Source organism: Equus asinus, chromosome 1 (assembly GCF_041296235.1).
Source record: "Equus asinus isolate D_3611 breed Donkey chromosome 1, EquAss-T2T_v2, whole genome shotgun sequence".
Lineage (NCBI taxonomy): Eukaryota > Metazoa > Chordata > Mammalia > Perissodactyla > Equidae > Equus > Equus asinus.
Genome location: NC_091790.1, coordinates 29,895,017 through 29,910,982, shown reverse-complemented (window position 1 = coordinate 29,910,982; position 15,966 = coordinate 29,895,017). Strand labels below are relative to the sequence as shown.

The 15,966-nt window shown below is 48.1% G+C and overlaps 1 protein-coding gene across 1 annotated transcript in view; it reads left to right on the top strand.

Moving 5' to 3' along the window:
* Positions 1–15,966, top strand: part of IGF2R (insulin like growth factor 2 receptor) — a 115,703-nt gene that overhangs the window by 58,329 nt on the left and 41,408 nt on the right. Inside the window, exons 16-26 of the mRNA XM_044760750.2 lie at positions 4–181; positions 838–953; positions 1,421–1,589; positions 2,965–3,144; positions 5,616–5,717; positions 7,084–7,185; positions 8,834–9,023; positions 11,789–11,959; positions 12,564–12,707; positions 12,787–12,962; positions 13,248–13,335. Coding sequence (XP_044616685.2) covers positions 4–181; positions 838–953; positions 1,421–1,589; positions 2,965–3,144; positions 5,616–5,717; positions 7,084–7,185; positions 8,834–9,023; positions 11,789–11,959; positions 12,564–12,707; positions 12,787–12,962; positions 13,248–13,335 — 1,616 coding nt within the window. The remainder of the gene's footprint in view (positions 1–3; positions 182–837; positions 954–1,420; positions 1,590–2,964; positions 3,145–5,615; positions 5,718–7,083; positions 7,186–8,833; positions 9,024–11,788; positions 11,960–12,563; positions 12,708–12,786; positions 12,963–13,247; positions 13,336–15,966) is intronic.

Genomic DNA, 15,966 nt, shown 5'->3' with positions numbered 1-15,966 from the left:
CAGTGATAAGAAGTCTTGGAACTTGGGACTGAGTAACGCTAAGCTTTCCTATTACGATGGAATGATCCAGTTGAACTACAGGGATGGGACACCTTATAACAACGAAAAGCACACACCAAGAGCTACACTGATCACCTTTCTGTGTGACCGAGATGCAGGAATCGGCGTCCCTGAGTATCAGGTGGGAATGGCCATGTGCACACGTGTGCGCCTTGCACTGACCAGGGCAAAGAGGGAGGGAACATCAGTTTTGTAAAGGCAGGGAAAAGAAAAAGGGGTTATGGCTCGGCTCATGGCTTTGCTAAGTGAGACAAGGTTCTAACCACTGGGTGTTGGCTGGGGGTGCACCGTTGGTCAGGTCCTCTGGCTCCCCAAGGCTTATCCAGGAGCCATCGTGGGCCCTTGATTTAGAAGCAGAGCTTTGATTAATGTGGTTCCCCAGCCACATCAGCCTCTCCTGTGATTTGAAGTACTCCTTTCTGATTGGCCAGGGTCCACAGGCGGTATTCATCTTCTGAGCTGACTATTCAAGGGGCCATACACCTCAGTGATAGCCCACAGCCCTGTTGGTTTGTGGTAGAAAACACACAAAAGCAGCAAAAATCATCCCTCATTCCCACTTAACAGAGGGATTGATATCCGTCTAGATTTCCATCTTGAATTATTACAGCACGGTCTTCCTTTTAATAAAACGAAAGGAGGTGGACAAAGTCAACTTCCTTTCATAGCGTTTTTATTTACAAAAAGTGCCCCTGTCGTCCTTCTAACGCTGGCTTTGCCTATCGTTTCCCTTGGTCTTTGCCGTCCCTCCCATTTCTCACCACACCGTGTGATTAGGAAGAGGATAACTCGACCTACAACTTCCGGTGGTATACCAGTTACGCCTGCCCCGAGGAGCCGCTGGAGTGCGTGGTGACCGACCCGTCCACGCTGGAGCAGTACGATCTCTCCAGGTGAGGCGGGGGTCCTCTTGTGCTGAGGTTGTTCAGGTTTTGCTGGTGAGCATGTAACTGAGCCAATGATAGGGAGTCATGCTAGTTCTGGGGTGCAGGACCGAGACGGGGAGTCTTAAGCAGAATGGATTCAAATAATGGTCTGCTGGCCTTTGTGATGTCAGCCAGCCTTTGCCACAGCAAAGGTTCAGTCTTTAGCTGCATCGTCTGAAACGATGCTTGTCATTACCGTGGTGGGGGAGCCATTGACGCCTGTCAATATAGAGGTGGGAGAGCCGTTCGAGGTCTGCTGAACACCGAGTTTAGTGAAGGTTAAGTGCACTCGTGGGCGTCATGAGTCATGGTGAGCCGGCTGCTGCAGTTTGGTTGGTAGGGTGTGTTTCATTGTACGTTTCTCTGCTTAGAAATGAACTGTCAGACTGAAATCTGTGAGCATGAAAGGCATCCCTTTTGCTTTGAAATTTTAGTCTAGCAAAGTCGGAAGGCAGTCTCGGAGGGAACTGGTATGCCATGGACAACGCAGGCGAACGCAGCACGTGGAGGAAATATTACATAAACGTGTGTCGGCCCCTGAAGCCGGTGCCTGGCTGCGATCGATACGCGTCGGCTTGCCAGATGAGATATGACAACCGTCAAGTGAGTCTGTCTCCCCCGGTCGTCTCCTCCTCCTTCCTGAGCACGTGACTCAGTGGGTGGAGGGGGTTATTTTGGGGCTCCGAGATTGAAGTAGGCCTGGCTGCTGCAGAGAAGCCCTCAGTGTAAGCTCATCTGCCCCAATAGATGAAATCGTACTTGATTCAGTGTTCTGATTTAAAACTTAAAAAAATGCCTTGGTGCTGATGACCTTTAGTCACAGGATGGGGCAGAGGAAGCTCCCAGCGGTGTGTCTAGCCTGAATTCAGAAGCATCTTTGAGTGGTCAGCAGACACCTGTAAAGAATAGTTTTTGCTTCCGAAAGCTCTTGCTTCTGGCTAATTAGGGGGGGAACTGGCTTGGGAGAGTTGCTGTGGGTGAGCTAGAGCCACGAGTTGGCTTTCAGTTGGGCACCAAGCTGCGTTTCATCATCCCATCGCGTGCACTTATGCCAGAACCTTGGTGTGTTTGCTTGTGCTCCATGTACGTGGTGAATCCTAAAATAAAGATGTATGTGTGTGTCTTTAAAAATAACGCATCAGTGCCACAACTTAGAAGGACCCACAACTAAAAATACACAACTATGTACCGGGGGGTTTTGGGGAGGAAAAAAAAAAAGTAGCACGTCAGGAATGTGCTTTTCCTGGCATATGTAACGGGGTGGCTTGGGGTGTTTTAGAGGAAGCTGGTGAGTGAACCTGAGTGGTTAAGAGTTAGGTTCCCTGTTTTGTGTATGGGTGCATGTGTGTGTGTGTTGTTTGTTGTAGCAGATGCCTCAAAATACAGTCAATCCTCATTTTTCATGGGTTCTGCATTTACGAATTCACCTACTCTTTGGCGTTTATTTGTAACCCCAAATCAGTACTCGCAGTGCTTTCAGTCATTTGTGGACGTGCGCAGAGCCGCCTGACATGGATGTTCCCCGTTGAGGTGGAAAGAGGCGATGCTCTGCATTCTTGACTCAGCTCCGCTTACTGAGATGACCAGAGGATGGGCACTGGAGGGGGCAGAGCCGTGCTCCTGGCTCCAGGCGCGGTGGACAGGGTTGGAGTCCCATCTTTGGCGCCTGTTGTTAACGAGGTGGCCTTGGACAAGTCGCTCAGCGCATCTGAACCTCGTTTTCCATTTTGTTAAATAGAGAAAGTAGAATCTACCAGCTTGAGTTGTCTTTAGGATTTAAGATCATAAGCTGTGTGAAATATGCGTATATATGGGTACATATTTCCCTGAGGAATGAGGTTCATTGTTTCCTAACGGAGTGTTCGGGGCAACATTGTAGACCGCAGCTGCCACGAGTAAACGAGAATCCACAGTATCTGTGAAGAAGTCAGTTGGTTTCTCTTGAGAAGGAAAGCCTGATGGACATGTTCGTTTGCAGGGTACGTTTTCTGAGGCCGTCTCCATCAGTAACTTGGGAGTTGCAAAGACAGGCCCCACGGTGGAGGACAGCGGCAGCCTCCTTTTGGAGTATGTGAACGGCTCCGTTTGCACCACCAGTGACGGGAGACGGACCAACTACACCACCAGGATCCATCTCGTCTGTTCCCGGGGCAGCCTGGTAAGGCGCTGGGGGGTGGGGTGGAGGAGTTAGCTTGCTCTTCATCCTGCTTCAGGTCAGCCTGTGAGAGAACGTGGGGAGGCAGGGAGGGAGCCTGGCAGTGGTGCTTTGATGGCTGTGGTTTCTGAAGTGTGAGCCTCATCTCGCTGCTGGAAGGCGACACATGCTGTGTGGTGTTCTGAAGACTTGAGTTTTCGCTCTGAGTTGTACACACACCCACCTGCCTGTTAGTTCTTGCGAGCTGGTGATCTGAGGATCATGGTGGCGGAACTAGTCTTAGAGATGGTTTGTTTCAAACCCCAAAGTTCCCAGATGAGGAAACGGAGGCTTCGTGCAGCTCAGGCCCGGGGACGAACAGTGAGGGACATGTGCGTGATTCAGTGGCAAAGCAGGAATGCCGAATTAACGCTGGGAAATGGAGAAGGTGCTGGAGGTTTCTTTTGACCCTGAGTCCTTAGCCAGGGCAGAATAGAAGAGAAAACTGCAAATAAAAGTACTTTGGGGTCATTTTGTATGATCCCAATTGCTTTTTAAAAAAATGGGTAAAAAAAAAAGTTTTACCATTTTAATCACTTTTTGGTACAGTTTAGCCGCAGCATTAAGTACATCCACAATGTTGTGCACCCGTCACTGGTATGCATTTCCAGGACTTTGTCATCCCAAACCCAATCCCTTTTTTCCCTGGAATTTTATGTTTATACCTAAGTCATGTGTTTTTTGAATAATTGCTAAAGTGGTAGATAAGTGCAGAGTGGAGATAACTGGAATCTGTGTTTATTATCCAATTATTTAAAAGTACACTTTTTAAGAGTCTGTTACAGCTTCCTCTAGCTTCATTGAAATGACCTAGCAAAATGCATTCACTCCTCTCAGCGGTCCGGTGGCCTTTTGTCACGTACATGCTGGTCGTCTTGCAGACCCTAAGTTCTCTTTGTTGTTTGCCAAGACAGAATTTTTTCCAAGAGATAATTTCTTTACAGTTCAAGAAGGTCTCTCTGATAAGAATAAGAAATTACCAGCTGGCTGAGCCTGGGTGGGTCTGTGTTGTGCAAGGAAGGGTTTATAAGGCTGTAAACATGCACTTCTGGATTAGTCTGAGCTTGGGTTCCCGTTTTCTTCCCACAGTCTCAGGAAGGAATCCTAGTTGCCCAGCCCGGCCCTCGCCGCCTCCTGGGTGCGTCTGGGCACGTCTGGGTGCGTCTGGGCACGTCTGGGCACGTCTGTGTGTTCCCTCCTTGGAGCCTGGCCCCTGGGCCTCCCCTTCCCCTCTCTGGTTCTTGTTGCTGTGGAGATCCTGGACAATTCCAGGAAGTTTGCCTGGAGCCTTAGTTTTTCAGCTTTCCTGTAAGACCTCGTTTGGACAGTGTTTTTCAGTTTTCAGGGCATTTTCACAGTGCCACTGTGTCTCTCGGCGCTTGTGCAGGGGCTGCTCCGTTACCGTGGGCCCGGCAGATACTCATTGAATAAAGAAGGTCACGTCCATGGAGGGTTCTGTACGTCACAGAACTCTTCACGGTTAGAGCTGTTACTCTGAACATCCGTGTTGTGAAGCAGAAGGGTCAGATGTGTTGATTTTGCTGTTGCAGATGCTGAGGCTGAGAGGGTGGGGGACCTCCAGGTCAGAGGGCGCCTGATGGGTAAGGTGTGGTCTTGGGGTCAGATGAGGGGTCGGTCACCTGTGAGCCTGGACAGATGGCTTCACTTCTCTGTCCCTCAGTTTCCTCATCTGGTTCCGGATGGTGGGTAATTATGGCACCTGGCTCAGGGGTCAATGTGAGGTTCAGTTGAGAACGCTAATAAAACTCTCAGTGCAGGGCCTGGTGTGTGATAAACACCCCTGACACGGAGCTGCCCCTACTGCTTGAGGTGGTGCTCTCACAGGAGGGAGGGTGGCTCATGTTGTGGGCACTTTTTATAGAAACACACCCGGAAAATCACACAGATGATGAATCACTGACAGCTGGATGGATTTTCACAAATTGAACAGACCCGTGTAACCAGACCCCACATCCAGAAACAGAACACTAGCGGCACCCAGAAGCGCCTCTCTGCCCCCTGCTGGTCACTTCTCAACCCCTGTCCTGATCTCTGATCACACAGATCAATTTTGCCTACTTTTGCTGCTGTAGCCTTTTGTGTTTGGCTTCTGGCATGCTGCACTCGGGGTGTAGAGCGTTTTTAAAAGCGTGGGCGTGGACTCCAACCTAGGTTTGCCTAAGTCTGCCATTTAATGCTGGCGTGATCTCAGGTACATTTGTTAGCATCTGAGCACGAGAGGTAATGTCTCCTTAATAGGAATAATGAGGACGTGAAGTTGTAATTAGATCATGCACATTAAGCCCCCAGCCTACCCCTGGCACAGAGTAAATGTTGAGTAGGTTTTAGCTGTTTTTATGTATCAGGTTAGAATTCTTCTATTTAGAGCGTTTCATTTTCTTACATTGACGGTCACCCTGGATTTCACCTTTCAGAATACCCATCCCATATTTTCTCTCAATTGGGAGTGTGTGGTCAGTTTTCTGTGGAATACGGAGGCTGCCTGTCCCATCCGGATGATGACAGACTCAGACCAGGTACGTCTGCTGTCGCGGGCCTCTCGCCCAGCGGCCCCTGGACAGTCCCACCCAGGCGTCTGGCTCTGTACTCAGCCCCTTCCTCCTGCTTCTAAATCTGTCACCAGTGTCCCCATTTCCTCCTGCATTCCTGGCTCCTGGATCCTGGGATAAGAACCTAGACCCTCAATTTTACACTTGTTAGCTGCAGATTCCTTCCTTTTTCTCCACGCCACTGTTCTTTTGATGCAGCTGTGGCACCCCAGTGGGCTCTGGGCTTCTCTGTCACCCCAGAGAACTGGTTGGTTACTATGGCACTCCAGCACCTAAAACATTTCAGTGCCCTGTCCTCTGTAGGGTATAGTTCACCTGCTGTAATGTGTCATCATCTATAGGATACAGCCCATCTGTTTTAATGTACCATCATCTATAGGGTCCAGCCCGTCTGTTGTATATGTCATTATCTACAGGATACAGCCTGGATGATTTAATGTGATGTTGTCTGTAGGATACACCCTATATGTTTTAAGGTGGTAGTCAAGGTTTTACTGCTCTGGTTGCAGCCACATTCCTCCCATCTGTCCTCCCTCAGCCGTGTGCCCACCACAGCTTGGGCTCACCCCGCTCTCTCCCTTGGCGCATGCTCTTGCCCTCGGGAGCACCGTCTCCTGCAGAGCCGAGCAGCAGGCGGCTTGCTGTTTTCATAGCACTGGGTATTTTTTTACAATGGGATGTAGTTCCCTCCCTGCCTTTACTGAGTCTCCGTTAGGCGTCAGACCCTTTGACAGCAGACCAGGCTCACCCACAGGGTTCTGGGCGCCTGGGTGGCCGAGGAGGGTGGGGATGCTGCACCCCGTCCACGGTCAGTGCTTTCTGGGGCTGTGGCTGCTGCTCCATTCCCTGCACGTGGTGGACGAGGAAGAAAAAAGACCCAGGGAGGAGAGGGTTCATTACTCGCAGAAGAGGAGCCGAGACAGAGAGGTACTTTGTCCTTCCTCCTGTTGTTGCCTTTAGGTGAAAAATTGAGACAGAGAACAGAACACTTCAACTTCAAGTTGATTTTTTTTTAAAAATTATTTTTTGAGTCTCTTGTGGTTCTTGTGTGCCCTTGGGGTGGGCAGTGGTCTTCTTAGGTAAATAGAGTGGCCTCAAGAGCTTTCTGATGAGTTTAATACCGCTGAGCCAGTGTCACACTTGGGCACGCTTCAGATTGCATGTCCGAAGGGGCTGGGGAGTACACGGCGCTGCTTTTCTGATAGGGTGTAACGTCTGTGGGGGAGCACACGGTTTTGTCAAGTCCACACGTGCGGGTTTTGGAGGCGCCCTGTGTGTGCTGTGTTCTCGTGGAGTTGCATGAATGTGTCTCTGTTCCCTCTTGTTCCTCCAGGCCTGCTCCATAAGGGATCCCAACAGTGGGTTTGTGTTTGATCTTAACCCCCTGAATCATTCCCAAGGATACGTCCTCTCTGGCATTGGGAAGACTTTTATGGTAAGAGTTACACGATGGATTCCAATTTGCTTTGAAACGAGGATAGAGTGCGTTCAAGTTGCCTGCAGCTGGTGACTGGGGAGGCAGGTGTCCTCAGGAATTGCCCAGGGTGCTGTGATGGCGGCTCTCACCCGGGAGGAGACAAGAGAATCCAGATTTAAGGGGAAAGTGAGGTAAAACCATCACTCCCGTCCTGGTACAGTGCAGAAACGGGGGAGTCATTCTTCAGAAAATAAACTATTCCTAGGCTGTTGCTGTGTTTCTAGAGTGGTGGTCCCAGGTCAGCATCCCCAGCATCACCTGAGCACTCCATAGGGAACATGCTGGAAGCAATAAACCTCTTAGAGAGCATACTAGAAGGGATGGAACCTATAGAGAACGTGGTGGACACAGGCCGGAGGGGCTCTGCCTTGTGCAGTGGGAGGGGTGTTAGGAGGTGGTAGGTGCACGTCATGGCTCTCACTTGCAGACCACAGGGACAGACTGGATAACAAATGTAGAAGTGGAGCTGGTTAAAGGGGTGTCTAGGCTCGTGGGAGACAGGGCACAGCCACTGTGCTGCCAGGAGAGCTGTCTGCTTAGGACACCGCCACCCACCAGCCAACTATACTCATGCACAGCAGACACCGCCTTCCCATCAGCAGCAGACCACATACATGATGGTGGTCCCTTAAGATAAGTACCACACAGCCTAGGTGTGTAGTAGGCTCTATCATCTAGGTTTGTGTAAGTGCGCACTTTGATGTTCACACAATGAAATCAGCTAACCACACATTTCTCAGAGTTTATCCCTGGGGTTAAGTGATGCGTGATTGTGCTTGGCATCGCGCTAGCTGGCCATCTCTTAAGTAGGAAGCTTCGGTCTTTAAGAAAAACACTTTCTATACGTAGTCCTTAGTTTTGTATACATTGTCCATGAACACTTAACAGGTACAGAGAGGTCTTTTTTTCTGTGCCTTCATACCAAAGAGCGCATTCTACTTAATTCTCACAACCACAGTGTACTAACTGAATTTAAATCGAATGGTATCAAGATCTTTAAGAACTGTAGGGGTATCACATTATATTTACCTTTTTTTTTTGCTGAGGAAGATTCTCCCTGAGCTAACATCTGTACCGGTTTTCCTCTATTTTGTATGTGGATCGCTGCCACAGCATGGCTGATGAGCGGTATAGGTCCGCGCCGCGGATCCGAACCCGTGAACCCTGTGCTGCTGAAGTGGAGCACGCTGAACTTAACCACTAGGCCATGGGGCAGGCCCCATATTATATTTACTTTTGAATAACATGACTTTGACTATATATATGCTTTCTCTAATGTAATTGAAAACACTATAAAATTCTGGCTTACGTATATTTCCTCCATTGTATATGGTGCATCATTATACGCAATACATGTCCTGCATTTAGAGATACAAGGCTGTATCAATAAACACGGGTGATGAGCCTTGCAGGCAATTTATAGGCATTGCCATTTGGGCTTTAGTTTTTGCGTTTAGGATTTAACTGCCCAAACATGGAAGGTTGATAACTTGAGTAATAAATAAGAATTGTCTGACCCGGCAGGGTTTGAGTCGCTAGGCCCCTTGGTGGTGGTAGGTCCTGTAGCCCAGGTTGGTTTGTCTAATTCTTCCTCTCTGGCTTACAGTTTAATGTGTGTGGCACAATGTCGGCCTGTGGGACCTTCGATGGAAAACCAGCTTCCGGCTGTGAGGCGGAAACCCAGACAGAAGACTTCAAGAACCTGAAGCCAGAAAGGCTGGTTGGATTTGAGAAAACCCTCCAGCTGTCCACCGAGGGCTTAATAACTCTCACCTACAAAGGGGCTCCTTCCTCCGGTGAGCTCAGAACCGTGTTGTTTTTGTAGCTAACAAGTGTGCTGGTGGTTCTCCGGCTGTCTGTAGACCTTTGAATATGTAACGTAAGTGCTACTGTAGCACTCTGGAAGGCTTGTTGTTACCCTCCCGCTGGGCCGCAGGTGCACCACTTACGTGTCCTCTTCTTGGGTTCTCCCAGGTCCCTGAAACGTGATCCTGTAGGATCCCCGACTCCCATTTTCTCTGCTGCCTGCCCCCTCCCCCGGGCGTCCTTCCATCAGGGCCCCTCCACTCGTGCCTCTGACATGGAATGTGTTCACTCTTTTATCGCATTTCAGAAACTGAAGAAGTGATGGGTGAAGATAATAAAACTTTGTTTTTTTCTAAATTTCTTCCTTTCCTCCTATTCTTCCACTTAATCTTTATTGTATCTTTAAATACAGTTTTGCTGTCTTAGTTTTGTTAACATTTCTACTCTTTCCTGCAACCGTGTTGTACAGCAGAAACTTAGTCGCCGTTTTTGGTATCATCAAACATGAGGCCGAGTCTGAGACCTTTGGGACGACAGTGGCACGGGGCGGGGGTACAGTGATGGTTCCTGTGTGTTGAGCCCTTCCTGTGCCAGTCCTGTGGTGACATGCTGTGTGTGCGTGAGCTGACTAGAATCCTGGCTGTGCCACTTAATGCGTTTCTGTTTTGCAGGTGAGGAACCCGAGGCCCACAGAGGCGCTGTGATTTGCCCGGGGTTGCACAGCTAGTCATCGGCAGGGCTGCAATTTGATTCCACGCCTTCCTGACTTCTAAACCTCTCTGTCCCCCACCACACCGTGGTCAGCTCAGGAGGGGGCGGTGGTGTGATGTGCTTGCCCAGAGTACCAGTGCCATCATAGACAATGTCAGGAGAGTTAGTGCGTGGAGGGGACAGGGTGACGGCTCTGCCCTCCTGGATTTGTGACAGTCTGTGGTCATCTGTTACGGTTGTGCTTCACAAAATCTGTTAGTCTCAAGCCAACAGAAACTAAAACTCATAGTACACCAGGAAGAGGACTATGGGGACAGTAAAGAAAACACGCCACAACTAGAAGGACCTGCAGCTAAGATATACAACTATGTTCTGGGGGGATTGGGGAGATAAAGCAGAAAAAAAAAAATAACTTCAGGATTCCTAGAAAGGGTGATTTAACTTTTGGGAATCTTTTTAACTTTGAGGAGAGAAAATGTGGGTCTCGGGGCTGCTGTCAGATCTGGGATGAGTGGTCCTTTAGAAAAGGAGTTAGGCTTGTTCTGCGTCATTTGTTGGTGAGGGTTTGGACCAAAGACGGAAGTTACGGGGAGGAATTTCAGTTGGTTAAAGGAGGACTTTTCCCTAGAGCTGGGTGATGGTGGTCTTTTGCTTTACAGAGAGACAGTTCTTCAACTCTTGGTCGTAGAGTGAGCGCTCATTCAGTATCCAAAAAGCAGCATGCTTCATTTTAATAATTCTTTTGCTCTCTAGTTTCAGAGCACTGTTTTAAAATGAGGTAGATTAGGCATTTATATATGATTTCTTTTTCTCGTTCTAATTTGGAAAATAATCCTCCATCTCTTACAGGGTTACCGCTGTGGCCGGGTGGCTAACGACTGCTAACGTTTATCCACTGCTGGGTTAGAACCCAGGCCCCAGTGCTCTGGGGGGCTCAGCACGTTTATATAACCACCTCTTAAAGCTGTGTTGCCCTAGGCTTGTTATTTAACTTTTCTCTGCTTCAGTTTTCTCCTGAATTAAACGGGGACGGTGCCGTGACCTGCCGCCTCCATGGACTATTGTGGGAGTAAATGCGTTGATGACCACAGGGTTCTTCACTCAGTGCAGCCTCTGGCCCCGCACACCACCGTGGTCCCCTTTGCTGAAGGAGCCTCCTCGTTGGTTGTCCCACTTTTGCCCTCGCCTCCCACCCCGGAGCCCCCCAAGTGGTCTGTGTTCAGCACAGCAGTCAGTGATGTTTTCAGTGTTAGGTCACATTACTCCCAGCTCAGACCCTCTAGGGCGCCACGTGCCACCAGAGTAGAAGCCAGTGCCCCTCACGGTGGCTGCGGGACACCTGCCACTTCTCTCTGATGGCATTACCCACCACTCTCTCGCTCAGTCCCGCTGACCTCCTGTTTCTGAAACCATTGAGGCGCATTCTTCTCTTTTGTCAGGTATTGGCGCAAGTGTCCCCTTCTTAGTGAGCCCGGCCACCGCATTTAAACTCATCACAACTCATCCCCACCTTGGGGTTCTCAGGCCCTGTCGCTGCTGCATTTTCTTTCATTAGCTTTGTGCCACTTGGCATGCCACAGACTGTGCCTTTAATTTGCTTACTGTCGGGGCAGCTGGACTGGAACGTCAGCTCTCAGGAGGGCGAGGGTTTTCTTCTGTTTCTTTCACTCCTGTGTGTAGCGGGACTTTAGCAAATACGGTTGAATAAACCAAAAAGGAGAGTTACATTGTTTTCTAATATTGGAGCTGATAAACAGATGTTGCATTTGCATGTTTTCTGCATGTAAGAATGCTGAGACCTTAGGTTCACGGTGTAAACCCATCATTGTGTGCGGGCCACTGTTGCAACGAACGTGGCCACTTTGTAGCTCCAATCAGATACCTTGAAGCAGACTCAGCTCTGGACGTCGCTGGTTTAGAGGGTGGCGTGAGGCTTCTCTGCGGGGGGGTGGGGAGCACGTGGTTACGTGGGGAGCTGTGCTGTGCTATAGGGTGCACTGTGCTGTGATTGCTGCGTTTGTTAAGAGCTGGCCTTGTTCCCCAGGGAGTGTTGATGCATTCATCATCCGCTTCATTTGCAATGATGATATTTACCCGGGATTCCCCAAATTCCTGCATCAAGACATTGACTCTGGCCTGAGGATCCGGAACACTTTCTTTGAGTTTGAAACTGCATTGGCCTGCGTACCTTCTCCGGTGGATTGCCAAGTCACGGGTAAGGCCGAGAGGAAAAGGAGTTAAGAGGCTAGTGTGTGTGCGTGAGTGTCTATGTACGTGTGTGTGAGTGTATGGGTGGGGTGTGTGTGTTTTATTTTACAGACAGCATGACCTTTGTGTTACATATTTTCTTTGAATGATGCCCTAGAGTTGTTATGTTTCTCTTGAATCTGGGTATATAATTAACAGTTTAAAGCTATATTTGGGAATCAGAAGCTGCTTAAGAAGAAGAGAAGAAAACCTGGGGGGGAAAATCAAATACACACTGTTAGAGCTGCTTCTTTGAGGAAAGAAAAGAGAAAAAGATGTTAAAGCTCTAAGGTGTATCCCAGATGCTGAACAGTGCCCCAGGACCACTCATCCTCTGTGGGTTGGTCCTGGACGTCCACATCAATGGTACATCATTGTGAAGGGCTGTTTCGAGGGTCAGAGCGAGTGTATGTTTCTATAGGAAAAGGCTGTCAGCTTCCTGTGAATCTCCTTATTTCTTCATTATGAGGGTCAACTTTGTGCATCATCAGCGTTCCAATCAGGGTTGAAAGGTGGTGCCCCAAAGCTAACAAGAAAGCAGGGGTATCCAGCATGTTTCTGTTGTTTTTCAGACCTCGCTGGAAACGAGTATGATCTGAGTGGCTTAAGCAAAGTCAGGAAGCCCTGGACTGCTGTTGACACCTCGGCTGATGGCAAAAAGAGAACTTTCTATTTGAGTGTCTGCAATCCTCTCCCTTATATTCCTGGGTGCCATGGTGAGTTGAGAGCATTCAACTCAAGTTCTGTCTGCCTTCCCTTCCACCCCCACCTCAAAGAATTTCCTGCCTCTTTCAGGCCCTGCAGTGGGCTCTTGCTTAGTGTCAGAACACAAGAACTTGAACCTGGGTGTGGTGCAGATCAGTCCTCAGGCCGCAGCTAATGGGTCCCTGAGCATCGTCTACGTCAACGGTGACCAGTGTGGAAACCAGCGCTTCTCCACCAGGATAACGCTCGAGTGTGCTCAGATATCGGTGTGTGTTCCTGTGCACCCCGAGTGTCTTGTCTGTCAGTCCTTCCGTCTCCCATGTCCCTTTAGTCTCTGCATCTTCTAATTTAAAACTTGCCTGTGTTTTCATGGGGGTCTGGCCTTCACTAGAGTTTGACTGGAATGTGCTATTTCCCCAGGGTCTTACACGTTTAATAAGATTTATAACTTCTCATGGAGGTTAAAAGTTGACTATTAATTGTGGCTATCTTTTGACCGATTTTTTTTTTTTTTAATAAATGACAACATAAGCTATTGATTTCTGTTATAGGGATCACCAACATTTCAGCTTCAGGATGACTGCGAGTATGTGTTTGTCTGGAGAACGGTGGAAGCCTGCCCCGTTGTCAGAGCGGAAGGTGAGGGCCCAGCTCATGAATGGATGTAAACGGGTGAAGTGGCAGCCATCCTAAACCACATCTTAGATGCGAAATCCTGTAATAATGGCCACATGTGAGATCAGGAACTGTCTGTTAGTGGGTGGATGACTTCTTATCCTTGAGTTTTGATACTCCACTACATTGCCAACTCTACCCATAACATTTTCCTCATGTGCCTGGATTGCTAGATTATTGGCTTCTCACACTTGAAAACGTTCACATGGGATTTTGTTTTGTTTGATTAAGCAGCTCTTTATCCTGTGACCTAGCTTTTCTAGAAACCTGTTTCCCAGGCAGTTTGTGTTACATATATAAGCATACCGCAGAGATATTGAGGGCTTGGTTCCAGGCCAACTCACTAAAGCGAGTCACGTGAATCTTTTTGGTTTCCCAGTACGTATAAAAGTTAGGTTTGTACTTTAGTCTCTTATAAAGTGTGCAATAACATTTTGTCTAAAAAACGACGTACATACCTGAATTAAAAAATATTGCTAAAAAATGCTAACTATTGTCTGAGCCTTCAGCAAGTTGTGATCTTTTTGCTGGGGGAGGGTCCTGCCTTGATGTTGATGGCTGCTGACTGAGCAGGGTGGTGGGTGCTGAAGGTGGGGTGGCTGTGGAAATTGCTAAAAATAAGCCAACAGTGAAGTTTGCCGCGTGGGTTGACTCTTCCTTTCACGAGCGATTTCTCTGTAGCCTGTGATGCTGTTTGATAGCGTTTTATCCACAGGAGAACTTCCTTCGAAACTGGAGTCCGTCCTTCAGGTTTGCTGCCGATGCTTTATCAGCTAAGTTTATGTGACAGTCTAAATCCTTTGCTGTCATTTCAATAGTTTTCACAGCATCTTCCTCAGGAGTAGATTCCAGCTCAAGAAACCACTTTCTTTGCTTGTCTATAAGAAGCAACTCCTCACCTGTTAAAGTTTTATCATGAGATTGGAGCAATTCAGTCACATCTTCGGGCCCTACCTCTAATCTAGTTCTCTTACCATTTCCACCACATCTGCAATGATTTCCTCCTTAAGATCTTGGACCCCTTAAAATCATTCATGAACGTTGGAATCAACTTCTTCCAAAGTTGCTATTTTGACCTCTTCCCATGAATCTTGAATGTTCTTAATGGCATCTAGAATGCTGAATCCTTTCCAGGTTTTCAGTTGACTTTGCCCAGATCCATGAGAGGAATCACTGTCTATGGCAACTATATATAGCCTTATGAAATGTATTTCTTTTTTTTTTTTTTAAAGATTTTATTTTTCCTTTTTCTCCCAAAGCCCCCTGGTACACAGTTGTGTATTTTTAGTTGTGGGTCCTTCTAGTTGTGGCATGTGGGACGCCGCCTCAGTGTGACCTGATGAGCGGTGCGATGTCCATGCCCAGGATCTGAACTGGAGAAACCCTGGGCCGCCGAAGGCGGAACACGTGAACTTAACCACTCGGCCACGGGGCCGGCCCCTGAAATATATTTCTTAAATAATAAGACTTGAAAGTCAAAATTACTCTTTGATCCATGGACTGCAGAATGGATGTTGTGTTAGCTGGCACAAGAACAATGTTCATCTCATTGTACCTCTCTATCAGAACTCTTGGGTGATCGGGTGCGTTGTCAGTGAGCGGTAATATTTCGAAAGGCATCTTTTCTCCTGAGTGGTAGGTCTCGACAGCAGGCTTAAAATAGTCAGCAAACTGTGTTGTAGACGGATGTGCCGTCATCCAGGCTTTGTTTTTCCATTTGTAGGGCTCAGGCAGAGTAGATTGAGCATAATTCTTAAGGGCCCTAGGATGTTTGGAATGGTAAATGGGCATTGGCTTCGTCTTAAAGTCATCAGCTGCGTTAGCCCCTAACAAGAGAGTCAGCTTGTCCTTTGAAGCTGGGCATTGACTTCTCTCTAGTATGGAAGTCCTAGGTGGCATCTTCTTCTAAAATAAGGCTGTTTCATCTACATTGGAAATCTGTTGTTTAGTGTCATTAATGATTAATGATCTTAGCTGGGTCTTCTGGCTAATTTGCTGCAGCTTCTCCGTCAGCACTTGGTGCTTCAGCTTGCGTTTTTATGTAATGAAGACAGCTTCTTCCCTTAAACCTCATGAAGCAACCTCTGCCAGCTTCAGGCTTTTCTTCTGTAGCTTCCTCCCCTCTCTCAGCCTTCACAGCACGGAAGAGAGTTAGGGCCTGGCTCTGGGATAGGCTTTGGTTTAAGGGAATGTTGTGGCTGGTTTGGTCTTCTATCCAGACACTAAAACTTTCTCCACATCAGCAATAAGGCTGTTTTTCCCTATCTTATCATTCCTTTGTTCGCTGGAGTAGCTCTTTTAATTTCCTTCAAGAACTTCTCCTTTGCATTCACAACTTGGCTAACTATTTGGCACAAGAGGCCTAGCTTTTGGCTTATCTTGGCTTTCAGTATACCTTCCTCACGAGGCTGAATCATTTCCAGCTTTGGATTTAAAGTGAGAGATGTGCGACTCTTCCTCTCACGTGAACACTTAGATGCCATTTTAAGGGTATTAACTGGCCTCATTTCAATACTGTTGTGTCTCAGGGCCTACAGAGGCCCGAGGAGAGGGAGAGAGACAGGGTCAGTGGAGCAGTCAGAACTCACACAACAT